We start from the raw sequence: 13,796 nt of genomic DNA on the forward strand, positions 1-13,796 counted from the left end.
GGCCAACTTAAGTGTAACAGTTACCCGTAATTTTTGGGGGCTTTTTTTAGCTGGCGCCGAACTTGGCTGCGCGCCAGCCGCATCTTGCGGCCGCACGCGGCCCGTTTCCCCATTCGGCGCTAATGCGCTGAACAATGGGAAGCACCTGCGGTGCCAGGAAAAAAAAACGCTGCGTCTGCATGGGGTTTTAAATTACCCGCGGTGCAGGCCGCCTGAGAATTAGTTTAGCCGCCACTGTAATATGGACATGCTTTGACACTATGGCACTCAATGGGCAACCTAACAAAAAAAAGCAAAGCCAGAAAAACACAAGAGACCAAAAAAGCAAACACCAAAAAAAACACAAGAATTAAAAAAAGCAAACACATAAACACAAGAAACCAAAAAAGCAAACATCAAAAACAAAAGAATTCAAAACAATCACTTAAAATAAACAAGAATAAAAAAAATCAACAAAAAACACAATAATTAAACAAACCAATCAACAAAAAATCATATCAATGAAATAAAAATAAGCATTTGCCAAAAAATGCATTGCTTGTAACTGTATATCTACAGCCCTAAAGGGGCATAGACAAACACATTGGCATTCAATGGGCAACGAAAAAAAATTAAATTAAAAAATACAATCAAAATACCTGAAACACTTACAGTATAATCAATGTTGTTTTACCTTTTGATGTCTTCACCCTAAGATTCCGAATGCATCAGGAAGTGCTTGATCCGGTACCCAAGTGGTGCGCAAACTGGGGGGGGGCAAGATTGTTTAGGGGGGGCGCAGGAAGCAGCAACGATTTTGCCAGGAGCAGAGAAAAAAAAGCCGTCTGTAGCTGCAATTTTCCTTTTGGCCATTAGGTGGCGCTGTACTACACAGCAGCATCTCATTGCTTCCTGCATCAGCGTGTGTGACATGGGGAGAGGGGGTGAGTGAGACTGGGACATGGGGGAGTGAGACTGGGACATGGGAGGGAGTGTGAGACTGGGACATGGGGAGTGAGTGTGAGACTGGGACACGGGGGAGTGAGCGTGAGCCTGGGACATGGGGGAGTGAGTGTGAGACTGGGGCATGGGGAGGGGTGTGAGAGACATGAGGGGGATGAGAGTGTGAGATGGGGAGGGGGGTGAGAGTGAGTGTGACATGGGGAGGGGGGAGAAAGAGCTACATGGGGATGGGGATGAGAGACACTGGTGGGAGGGAGGGAGACACTGGCAGGAGGGAGGGAGACACACAATGGCTGGAGGGAGAGTGTGAGAAAGACACCGGGTGGAGGGAGAAACAATAGCTGGTTGGAGAGTGCAAGAGAGACACTTGGGGGAGGGAGAGGCAATGGCTGGAAGGAGAGTGAGAGACAATGGGGGGGAGAGAGACACTAGGGGGAGGGAGAAAGAGAGAGAGACACACAGGGGGAGGGAAAGAGAGTGGTGGGAAACACTGAGGGGAGGGATAGAGAGGGACTGGAGGGGGAGTGAGAAATACAGGGAGAGGGAGAGACTGGAAGAGGGGAGAGAGTGAGAGACAATGGGGGGGAGGGAAAGAGAGAGTGGGGGGAGGGAGGAGGAGACACTGAGGGGAGGAATAGAGAGGGACTGGAGGGGGAGTGAGAAATACAGGGAGATGAAGAGACTCGGAGAGGAGTGTTAGACTGGAAGAGGGGAGAGAGGTCCTGAGAGGTTCTAATGTGGCGGGAAGAGAGAGATTAATAATACTACAGAAATGGGGACACTATTAGACAAATATCATAATATTTATTTTTAAGTTATGTAATTTGTGTTATAAATACTTTTTTGTAGACGCGTGGCGGGGGCGTTACAAAGCTCAATGGCTGAACCAGATCACGTGCACTGACGTCATGTGATTTTGATTCCATCAGGCAGGGGGGGCCTGAGAAATTTCATGGATGAAAAGGGGGGCTCGGCATAAAAAGTTTGCTCACCCCTGCGGTACGCAATGCTCCTCAACTTTAGGTAACTTCTTATTTTCTTCTTTTCTTCAGTCTTCTCTTCTTTAATTGTTATTCAATTCATTGGCGGATATTGTCCCGTTGTCTTCTTAAGGTTAAATGAGATGGGACAGGCCTTACATTGAGTCAAATGATACACCTCCAATCCGATTGGATGGTGTACCATGTGAGTTTTTTTGTTGTTGTTGAAAGGATGTGACATAATCAAAAGGGAGGGAAGCAAGCCAATCAGGAAAGCTGAGGCATCACATGGTACACCCCCAATCCGATTGGTTGTAGTAAACCATGTGACAGCTTCCATTTTTAAAAAGATGTGACATCATCTTAAAGGGATGATATCACATCCTTTTTTTTTAAATGGCTGCCATCACATGGTACTTCAACCAATCAGATTGTGAGATATACCAAATGATACCCAATCTGAAGTACCATGTGATGGCAGCCCTTTTTTGTAAAAGGATGTGACATCATCCCTATAAAGCTTTGGTAAGACCACATGAATATGGAGTACAATTTTGGGCACCACTCCTTAGAAAAAAACATTATGGAACTAGAGAGAGTGCAGAGAAGAGCCACCATATTAATAAAAGGGATGAACAATCTAACTTATGAGGAGAGGCTGGCTAAATTAGATTTATTTACATTAGAAAAGAGGCGTCTAAGAGGGGATATGATAACTATATACAAATATATCTGGGGACAGTACAAGGAGTTATCAAAATAACTATTCATCCCACGGGCAGTACAAAGGACTTGGGTCATCCCTAAGGCTGCGTCCATGGTATGGCAGACCGCGCAGACGAGTGCTGTGCGAACAGACTGCCTAAAGGCAGTGTTTGCGTTTATGCGGTGTGCGGGCGCGGACCGCGGAAGCGGGAGGGGGCGTGCTTTGCACAGGCCGGTCACTTGAGCGGTTCGCCCAATGAACGCGAACCAGATCCGTGACATCCTGGAATGCCCCTAGACATGCCCACGGACGGCACGCGTACCATGGGCAGGGAAAGCACTCGCTTTCCCTCAACCTCCGCGGACCTCCGCACGGCTGAAGTTACCTTAGTCTACGCTTATAGTGCCGGTGACGACAACGTGACGGCAGGCTACAGTCGCTGGAAAATCAAATTGAGATGACTTTTAGTGATCGCGACCAAGCCGTCGCGCCTTCGCGTCACGCTTACTATAAGCATTTGTTTTTACGTAGCGTCGCTGGTGCCGTCGCTGGCACTATAAGCGCAGCCTTATGGTTGGAGGAAAGGAGGATTTCACCAGCAGCAAAGGAAAAGGTTCTTTACAATAAGGGGGGTTAAAATGTGAAATTCATTACCCATGGAGACTGTGAAGGCAGATACAATAGATTTGTTCAAAAAAAGGTTGGACATCTTTTTAGAAAGGAAAGGTATACAGGGATACACCAAATAAGTAAACATGGGAAGGATGTTAATCCAGGGAGCAATCTGATTGCCAATTCTTGGAGTCAGGAAGGAATTTATTTTTCCCCTTATGAGATATCATTGGATGATGCGTCACTGGGGTTTTGTTTGCCTTCCTCTGGATCAATATATTGTAAGTACGGAGATAGGATAAAGTATCTGTCGTCTAAATTTAACATAGTTTGAATTTGATGGACCTATGTCTTTTTTCAACCTCATCTACTATGTAATTATGTCACATCCTTTTAAAAATGGAAGCTGTCGCATGGTTTTCTACAATTTATCGGATTGGGGGTGTACCATGTGATGCCTCACATGGTATATCTCACAATCCGATCGCTTGGAGTGACATGTGATGGCGCCATCTTGTTTTTGGTGACATCTTAAAGGGAGGAAAGCATGGCCTTCCTTATTGACTTCCCTCCCTTTTGATGACGTCATCCTTTCAACCCCCCTCAAAAAAACTCACATGGTACAGCATCCAATCGGATTGGAGGGGTATCAATTGACACTCAAATGTGATGTCACAGGCCTTATATAAGGCCTGTCCCATCTCATTTGACCTTAAGAAGATGACAGGACAACATCTGCAAATGGATTGGATTATAATTAAAGAAGAGAAGACTGAAGAAAGAAGAAAAGAAGTTACCTGAAGTTGCGGAGCATTGCGCCACAGATCGAGAGTTCCTGATGCATTCGGAATCGGAGGGTGAAGACATCAAAGGTAAGAAAAACACTGATTGTATGTTTTTTGTTTTTCAGGTGTTTTGCCGACTTTTTTCCCTCAGAGTGTTAAAGCTCGTTAAAAAGCCATTATAGCGCGATATTGCACTGTTATCACTGCTTAGTGAATAGCAAAGCAGGCAGTTTCACACTATAGCGGCATTTATAGTTCTATAAACCACTGATCACTGGTAAGTGAATGAGCCCCTTTGAGTGAAAGATATTTAAGCCCAATCCATCCTTAACTGCTCAGAGATTTGGTCCTAGAGAAAGTACAGATTCTAACCCTATTAATTCCTTATCTTCTCTCCAGAAATAAGAGATCACTTAGTATATTTGTCCACATGCCTCTTACACACTTCCAATGCAAACCTTACTGGCAGGAATAGGGTTAATCATCTTTCTTAGAGAGAGAGCTCCATCGGTGTTTGCTTTTTTTAATTCTGTTTTTATCTTTGTTGATTGTTTTTTTTTTTTTACACGGGTGTTTAAACCCTCAACGTTCCTTCTTCTTTAAGGTATTGTGTTATCCACGTCCAGTCACACCAGCATCTCGTCTGTAATCACCAAAGTGACCTTTGTGGATGCTGACAATTCCTACAAGCCTGGGATACCATACAGTGGGACGGTAAGGAACACATCTTTCTTCTCATACACTCAGTGCCTCCTTCCACTGCTTCTGGGTGCTGTTAGAACAGCACAGTCCTGTCCCCTCTCACTGCTGCTGTGTATAACACTGGGTGAAAAAGAAACGGAGGAGGACAGGTTTATACAGTTCCAGAAGAAGCAGAAGTCATGGAGGTTAATAATGAATGAATCTGGGGTGTACTGTGATGTCACTGATTATTCTGAGGCGGTGTTTGACATCACACATTAGAGGTGGCTGCTTTTAGATTTCTTTGATGAAATAGAGAATATTTAACTTCATACAGTCTTTCTATGTGCAGAATTTAGATTTACATGATAGGTTCAATCTACCCTCCTACAATCCTCCTACCTCCGATCATTGCTGAGGATTATGGACAATTCTGTGTAAATTACTGGGTCATTCCTACATACAGTACATCAGCCACTGTTTCTATCCTCAATACAAATATAACCTACACACTGGAATAAGTGACTAAATGAACTTACATCAGGACACAAAGCCTGTTTATGGACCTTGATGTGTAATTTCACTGCTCTATAAAGAATAGTAAATGATATTCTCATTGATTGAGGTTTGCTGGAGTTTAGGTTTTAGATCTGGGTATGGAGTATAATAACCCATGTTCCCTGCACTCTCCCCTCCTCTGTGCTACTCACAGTCCCTGGTGGCAGCTGGTGAAGCTGATAACCTTCTCTCTCTCTTGCTCTATGTGCAGTTGAAAGTGGTAGATGCCAGTGACTCTCCCCTCCCAGACAAGGTGATCTATCTTACCTGCTCAGCCACAAGCAGCGGCACAAACCAGACCTTGGTGACAGATGAGAATGGACGAGCCTCCTTCAAACTGGAGAACACAACACACTGGGTGGACAGTGTTAATCTGAGGGTACGTGAGGAACTAAATTAACCTATTTCTCATACTACCACATAGCATTTAAGCACAGCATGGGATTAGAAGCAAAGCCAGTCAAACCACTCACAGACAGCCGTTTCGACCTTTTGGGTCTCATCAGTGTGAGGTTGGTTGTAAAAATTAAAAAATTGAAAATTCAGAAAAACCAACCTCACACTGATGAGACCAAAAAGGTTGAAACAGCTGTCTGTGAGTGGTTTGACTGGCTTTGCATTTAAACCCATGCTGTGCTTAAAAGTTGTGTGAACAGCGAGCATTTGCGTATGAGTTCCAGTTAAACATGGATTCCAGGCAAAACGTGACACATTGTGTGTCCATTTTCATGTAATTTCCCAGAATCCCTTGCTGCAGTGGGAGCACTGTATGCTAGGGTGAAAGGCAGTGTTGCAGACCTGTCTATGACATGTGAATGTCTTAAAAGTGATATTCTTTAGTGGCTATATGCTAACAGTGGATTGTGTCGCCTTTTTCACCCACCATAACTTAAATAAGGTGTGTGTGTGTGTATATATATAATATATATATATATATATATATATACAGTGTTCGACAAACCTATACATTTGCTCGCCCCGGGTGAGTGGATTTAACCCCCGGGCGAGTAAATATTGGCCCAAGCAGCACACGTTTGGTACTAGGTGGCGAGTAGATTTTTTTGTGTGGCGAGTAGATTTTTTGGTGATTTGTCAACCACTGTATATATATATATATATATATATATATATATATATATATATATATATATATATATATATATATATATATATACAGTATTCGACAATCCTATACATTTACACGCCCGGGGCGGGTGTATTTAATCCCCGGGCGAGTAAATATTGGCCCAAGCAGAACACATGCTTGTTTTTTTAAATTTCCCTGCTCGCGCTGAAATTTTCCCGCTCGCGCTGAAAAATAAAAAAAATAAAAACTCCACCTACCTGATTGCTGATTGGCGCGCGCTCCCAGGCTTTGTGGGCGCGCGGCCAGGCTCTATATGAGCCCGCCCCCAACGAGCGGACATTCTTTCTGGCCGGAGATCTATTGGAGAGTACAAGAGTAAGTACTCTCCAATCTCTGCATGCTGCGGCCGCTCTGGTCCTTCCCTGCCTCCTGCAAGCCTCCTCCCCGCTTCCCGCGTGGGGCAGGAGATGGTAGGGGGGTGTCCCCCCTTCTGTCCCTGTCCCCACTTACCCCGTCTTCCTGCTGATTCCCGCGCGGGGCAGGAGATGGTAGGGGGGTGTCCCCCCTTCTGTCCTGTCCCCGCTTACCCCGTCTTCCTGCTAATTCCCGCGCGGGGCAGGAGATGGTAGGGGGGTGTCCCCCCTTCTGTCCCTGTCGCGCGGCCTTTCCTCTTCTTCCCCCTGTCGTGTGTGTGTCTGTGTATGCATGGGTGTGTGTCTGTGTGTATGCATGGGTGTGTGTCTGTGTGTATGCATGGGTGTGTGTCTGTGTGTATGCATGGGTGTGTGTCTGTGTGTATGCATGGGTGTGTGTCTGTGTGTATGCATGGGTGTGTGTCTGTGTGTATGCATGGGTGTGTGTCTGTGTGTATGCATGGGTGTGTGTCTGTGTGTATGCATGGGTGTGTGTCTGTGTGTGTGCATGGGTGTGTGTCTGTGTGTGTGCATGGGTGTGTGTCTGTGTGTGTGCATGGGTGTGTGTCTGTGTGTGTGCATGGGTGTGTGTCTGTGTGTATGCATGGGTGTGTGTCTGTGTGTATGCATGGGTGTGTGTCTGTGTGTATGCATGGGTGTGTGTCTGTGTGTATGCATGGGTGTGTGTCTGTGTGTATGCATGGGTGTGTGTCTGTGTGTATGCATGGGTGTGTGTCTGTGTGTATGCATGGGTGTGTGTCTGTGTGTGTGCATGGGTGTGTGTCTGTGTGTGTGCATGGGTGTGTGTCTGTGTGTGTGCATGGGTGTGTGTCTGTGTGTGTGCATGGGTGTGTGTCTGTGTGTATGCATGGGTGTGTGTCTGTGTGTATGCATGGGAGAGTGTGCCCAGCTATCTTCATGACAGCATAAGGTGTGTGTGGGGGGTGGGGGGGGGGCGTCTGCCCGCTCGACCACAAGCTTCATGCCCTCGAGGGGAGCAGGGCAGTGGCAGCCACTGCGGGGCTGACTCCCCTGGGGCGCCCGCAGGGGGGACACATCACAACGTGCCTGCCACCTCCCCAAACTACGACCGCGTGGGGGGGGGGATGTCGGCCTGCCCCCCCCCCCCCCCTCCCACGAGCGGGAGATGGGCGCGGGTGGGTGGGGGAGGAGTGTGGGGTTGCTGGTCGCGGCCTTTTCCTCCACCCCCTGTGTGTGTGTCTGTGTGTGTGTCTGTGTGTGTGTCTGTGTGTGTGTCTGTGTGTGTGTCTGTGTGTATGGGAGAATGTGTGACACACCAGAGGTACCCCCCCAAGCAGTCACCCCCCCAGTCAGTGTCAGTCACCCCCCACCCCCAGTCATTGTCAGTCACCCCCCACCCCCAGTCAGTCAGTCACCCCCACCCTCAGTCAGTGTCAGTCACCTTCCACCCCCAGTCAGTGTCAGTCACCCCCCACCCCCAGTCAGTGTCAGTCACCCCCCACCCCCAGTCAGTGTCAGTCACCCCCCTGCCCCAGTCAGTGTCAGTCACCCCTGCCCCAGTCAGTGTCAGTCACCCCTGCCCCAGTCAGTGTCAGTCACTCACCCACCCAGCCAGCCATCCCCTCACCTAGCCAGCCACTCGCCCAGCCAGCCACTCGCCCAGCCAGCCACTCACCCAGACAGCCACTCGCCCAGCCAGCCACTCACCCAGCCAGCCACTCACCCAGCCAGTAACTCACCCAGCCTCTCTCTCTGTGTGTATCACCCACCTCTGTGTGACACCCACCTTTTCTCTCCTCTGTCTCCCCTACACTCTCTCTCTCCCCCCACACTCTCTCCCCCCACACACTCTCCCCCCACTCTCTCTCCCCCCACTCTCTCTCCCCCCACTCTCTCCCCCCACTCTCTCCCCCCCCCCACACTCTCGCTCTCTCCCCCCACACTCTCTCTCCCCCCCACACACTCTCTCTCCCCCCACACTCTCTCTCTCTCCCCCCACACTCTCTCTCTCTCTCCCCACACTCTCTCTCTCCCCCCACACTCTCTCTCTCTCCCCCTACACTCTCTCTCTCTCCCCCACACTCTCTCTCTCTCTCCCCACACTCTCTCTCTCTCCCCCACACTCTGTCTCTCTCCCCCCACTCTCTCTCCCCCCACTCTCTCTCCCCCCCCACACTCTCTCTCTCTCTCCCCCCACACTCTCTCTCCCCCCCCACACTCTCTCTCCCCCCCACACTCTCTCTCCCCCCCACACTCTCTCTCTCTCCCCCCACACTCTCTCTCTCTCCCCCCACACTCTCTCTCTCCCCCCACACTCTCTCTCTCCCCCCACACTCTCTCTCTCTCTCTCCCCCACACTCTCTCTCTCTCTCCCCCCACACTCTCTCTCTCTCTCTCTCCCCCACACTCTCTCTCTCCCCACACTCTCTCTCTCTCCCCCACACTCTCTCACTCTCCCCCCACAATCTCTCCCCCACTTTCTCTCCCCCCCACACTCTCTCTCCCCCCCACACTCTCTCTCTCTCCCCCACTCTCACTCTCTCTCCCCCCACACTCACTCTCTCTCCCCCACACTCTCTATCTCTCCCCCACACTCTCTATCTCTCTCCCCCACACTCTCTCTCCCCCCCCACACTCTCTCTTCCCCCCCCACACTCTCTCTCTCCCCCCACACTCTCTCTCTCCCCCCACACTCACTCTCTCTCCCCCCACACTCTCTCTCTCCACCCACACTCTCTCTCTCCCTCCACACTCTCTCTCTCTCCCCCCACACTCTCTCTCTCCTCCTCCCCACACTCTCTCTCTCTCCACACTCTCTCTCCCCCCACACTCTCTCTCCCCCCTCCACACACTCTCTCTCTCCCCCCCACACTCTCTCTCTCCCCCCCCCACACTCTCTCTCTCTCCCCCCCACACTCTCTCTCTCTCCCCCACAATCTCTCTCTCCCCCACACTCTCTCTCCCCCACACTTTCTCTGTCTCCCCCCCACACTCTCTCTCCCCCCACACTCTCTCTCTCTCCCCACACTCTCTCTCTCCTCCCACACTCTCTCTCTCTCCCCCACACTCTCTCTCTCTCTCTCTCCCCACACTCTCTCTCTCCCCCACACTCTTTCTCTCTCCCCCCACACTCTCTCTCTCCCCCCACTCACTCTCTCTCCCCCCCACACTCTCTCTCTCCCCCCACACTCTCTCTCTCCCTCCACACTCTCTCTCTCTCTCTCCCCCCCACACTCTCTCTCTCTCTCCTCCCACACACTCTCTCTCTCTCTCCGCACTCTCTCTCCCCCCCCACACTCTCTCTCCCCCCCACACACTCTCTCTCTCCCCCCACACACTCTCTCTATCTCCCCCCCCCCCACACTCTCTCTCTCTCCCACCCACACTCTCTCCCTCTCTCCCCCCACACTCTCTCTCCCCCCACACTCTCTCTCTCTCCCCCACACTCTCTCTCCCCCACACTCTCTCTCTCCCCACACTCTCTCCCCCACTCTCTCTCCCCCCACACTCTCTCTCTCCCCCCACACTCTCTCTCTCTCCCCCACACACTCTCTCTCTCTCCCCCACTCTCTCTCTCTCCCTCTCCTCTCACACTCTCTCTCTCTCCCCCCACACTCTCTCTCTCTCCCCCACACTCTCTCTCTCTCTCCCACACTCTCTCTCTCTCCCCCACAGTCTCTCTCTCCCCCCACACTCTCTCTCTCTCTCTCCCCACACTCTCTCTCTCTCCCCCACACTCTCTCTCTCTCTCTCTCTCTCCCCACACTCACTCTCTCTCTCTCCCCACACTCACTCTCTCTCCCCCCACACTCTCTCTCTCCCCACACACTCTCTCTCTCTCCCCCCACACTCTCTCTCTCCCCCGCACTCTCTCTCTCCCACACACTCTCTCTCTCTCCCCTACACTCTCTCTCTCCCCCACACTCTCTCTCCCCACACTCTCTCTCTCTCTCCCCACACTCTCTCTCTCCCCCACACTCTCTCTCTCCCTCCACACTCTCTCTCTCTATCTCCCCCCCACACTCTCTCTCTCTCTCCTCCCACACACTCTCTCTCTCTCTCTGCACTCTCTCTCCCCCCACACTCTCTCTCCCCCCCACACACTCTCTCTCTCCCCCCACACACTCTCTCTATCTCCCCCCCCCCACACTCTCTCTCTCCCACCCACACTCTCTCTCTCTCCCCCCACACTCACTCTCTCTCTCCCCACAATCTCTCTCTCCCCCACACTCTCTCCCTCTCTCCCCCCACACTCTCTCTCCCCCACACTCTCTCTCTCTCCCCCACACTCTCTCTCCCCCACACTCTCTCTCTCCCCACACTCTCTCCCCCCACTCTCTCTCCCCCCACACTCTCTCTCTCCCCCCACACTCTCTCTCTCTCCCCCACACACTCTCTCTCTCTCCCCCACTCTCTCTCTCTCTCTCCTCTCACACTCTCTCTCTCTCCCCCACACTCTCTCTCTCTCCCCCACACTCTCTCTCTCTCTCCCACACTCTCTCTCTCTCCCCCCACAGTCTCTCTCTCCCCCCACACTCTCTCTCTCTCTCCCCCACACTCTCTCTCTCTCCCCACACTCTCTCTCTCTCTCTCTCTCTCTCTCTCTCTCTCTCTCTCTCTCTCTCTCTCTCTCCCCACACTCACTCTCTCTCTCTCCCCACACTCACTCTCTCTCCCCCCACACTCTCTCTCTCCCCACACACTCTCTCTCTCTCCCCCACACTCTCTCTCTCCCCCGCACTCTCTCTCTCCCACACACTCTCTCTCTCTCCCCTACACTCTCTCTCTCCCCCACACTCTCTCTCCCCCACACTCTCTCTCTCCCCCACACTCTCTCTCTCCACCCCACACTCTCTCTCTCTCTGTCACTCACACTCTGGATCTGGATCTCTTATTTACCCTATATATCTTAACTGCCCTATACTACACCGAAATCTTAACTGCCCTATACGGCTTTCTTCCAGATCTGACTCAAGCTTCACACGGAAGACATCGGAACCCCGCCTAGCCCAGAAGACAGGTAGGGAACACCTCCCCTCCAATGTATAACATTGCGGGAATGAGGGTACCTGACATTGAGGGACTGCGGATCAGGTAAGATCCCAGGTGGGATTGTTGCTTTAGATATTGTGAAGCGGGGACGTCCAGACACTGGTTAAGGGGTTCAGGAAACTAGTCATTCACACCTGGCTTTTAATTCTAGATCCGACATTTACACACACACACACACACACACGTAACAAGGACTAATTGTAGTATTATGTAATACAATAAATACATTTGTCAAAAACAAATGTTGTTCTGACTAGGAATTTATTAAATGTATTTTATTTATATATTTTATTTTAAAGCGGGGTTGGGGGCGGGACTAGGGGCGGGGTTGGGGGCGAGACTAGGGGCGGGGTTGGGGCGGGACTAGGTGGCGAGTAGATTTTTTGGTTGGGCGAGTAGATTTTTGGGTGATTTGTCGAACACTGTATATATATATATACATATATATACACACACATACACACACACATATACACATACATACACACACATATACACATACATAGATACACATATACACATACATACATACACATATACACATACATACATACATACACACACACACAGTCCTCACTTATCTGATAAAATGCGTCCCACAAACCGCCGTCGGTTAACGGACCGTGAGATTGCGGGTCCATGTTAGTTGGTGGCGACCATCGGATTAGCGGGTATGACGTCGGATAATGCGTCAGCGGACTGCATTATGTGGTGTCGGATAAGACATTCGACGGAAAGTGGGCCATCGGATACCTTTGTACTGTATGTGTGTGTATGTGTGTGTATGTGTATGTATGTAGATACTGTATGTGTATGTATGTGTGTACTGTATGTATGTGTGTATTGCACCTGCTGGTGAATTTCGTGGAATATTCTGTGACATTGTGCGCTATCACAGCCATTGAAATATGTGGGAAACTCATATTCTGCATCGGAACGCGGTATGTTGTATTATCAGTAGGAACACTGCTACTACATCTGTGTGTGTGTGTATATAAATGTTTGTGTCTATGTGTCTATGTCTGTGTGTATCTAAAAAAATTATAGTAGGCACTCACAGTTTGGTTTAAATTGTATAAAAATGTATTAACTACATCAATGTTTCAGACCTATTCAATTTCTCTTGAATGTTTCACATTGTATATAAATCACCCCTTGCATTGTTCTTTTTGGATTGTTAAAGTTATTTCTGGTTCCTCTGACTGAAACATTCAGCAGACATTGTTTCTCTGTCTTGCCGTGTTTGGGACTCCTGGAGGACTGTAATGTTCAGGACACATTGTTTCTCCTGGTATAATAAATAATAAAGAAGATTGTGTGAAGCTCCATGAATATCACGTCTCATTCCTGCATATATACTGAGCAATGTGTCTCATTCCTGCATATATGCTGAGCAATGTGTCTCTTTCCTGCGTATATACTGAGTAATGTGTCTCTTTCCTGCATATATACTGAGCAATGTGTCTCTTTCCTGCATATATACTGAGTAATGTGTCTCTTTCCTGTGTATATACTGAGCAATGTGTCTCTTTCCTGTGTATATATTGAGTAATGTGTCTCTTTCCTGCGTATATACTGAGTAATGTGTCTCTTTTCTGCATATATACTGAGTAATGTGTCTCTTTCCTGCAGGCCAGGACAACCCTGGAGACTCATAGTTACAACTATGACTACGTTTCCCCTGAACACTCTGATGGGTACCTTTCCCTTAAACCCTTCTACTCCCGCAGCAAAAGCTTCCTGAAGCTGCATTCCATGGAGAGGACGCTCCCATGTGAGGGAAAGCAGGAAGTGAGGGTGGAGTATATCATTCCACGGAAGGAACTGGAGAAGGACGCCAAGCACTTGGAGTTACATTACCTGGTGGGGAGCTTGTCACTTCACTGGGAGGGGCCGATTTCAAAAGTCCCTTTTGTCTGTGCCACCCTGAAATTGGAAAGACCTACCGGTATTAAATGACACACAGGTCCATTCTTTTAGGGTCAACATTTCACCTTA

General features: G+C 49.6%; 1 protein-coding gene across 1 annotated transcript in view; it reads left to right on the top strand.

The window, feature by feature from the left end:
* The window catches only part of LOC142501949 (alpha-2-macroglobulin-like), a 69,486-nt gene that overhangs the window by 19,977 nt on the left and 35,713 nt on the right, over window positions 1–13,796 (top strand). The window contains exons 10-12 of the mRNA XM_075612579.1: window positions 4,630–4,739; window positions 5,476–5,643; window positions 13,431–13,661. Coding sequence (XP_075468694.1) covers window positions 4,630–4,739; window positions 5,476–5,643; window positions 13,431–13,661 — 509 coding nt within the window. The remainder of the gene's footprint in view (window positions 1–4,629; window positions 4,740–5,475; window positions 5,644–13,430; window positions 13,662–13,796) is intronic.

Source organism: Ascaphus truei, chromosome 8 (assembly GCF_040206685.1).
Source record: "Ascaphus truei isolate aAscTru1 chromosome 8, aAscTru1.hap1, whole genome shotgun sequence".
Taxonomy (NCBI): Eukaryota; Metazoa; Chordata; class Amphibia; order Anura; family Ascaphidae; genus Ascaphus; species Ascaphus truei.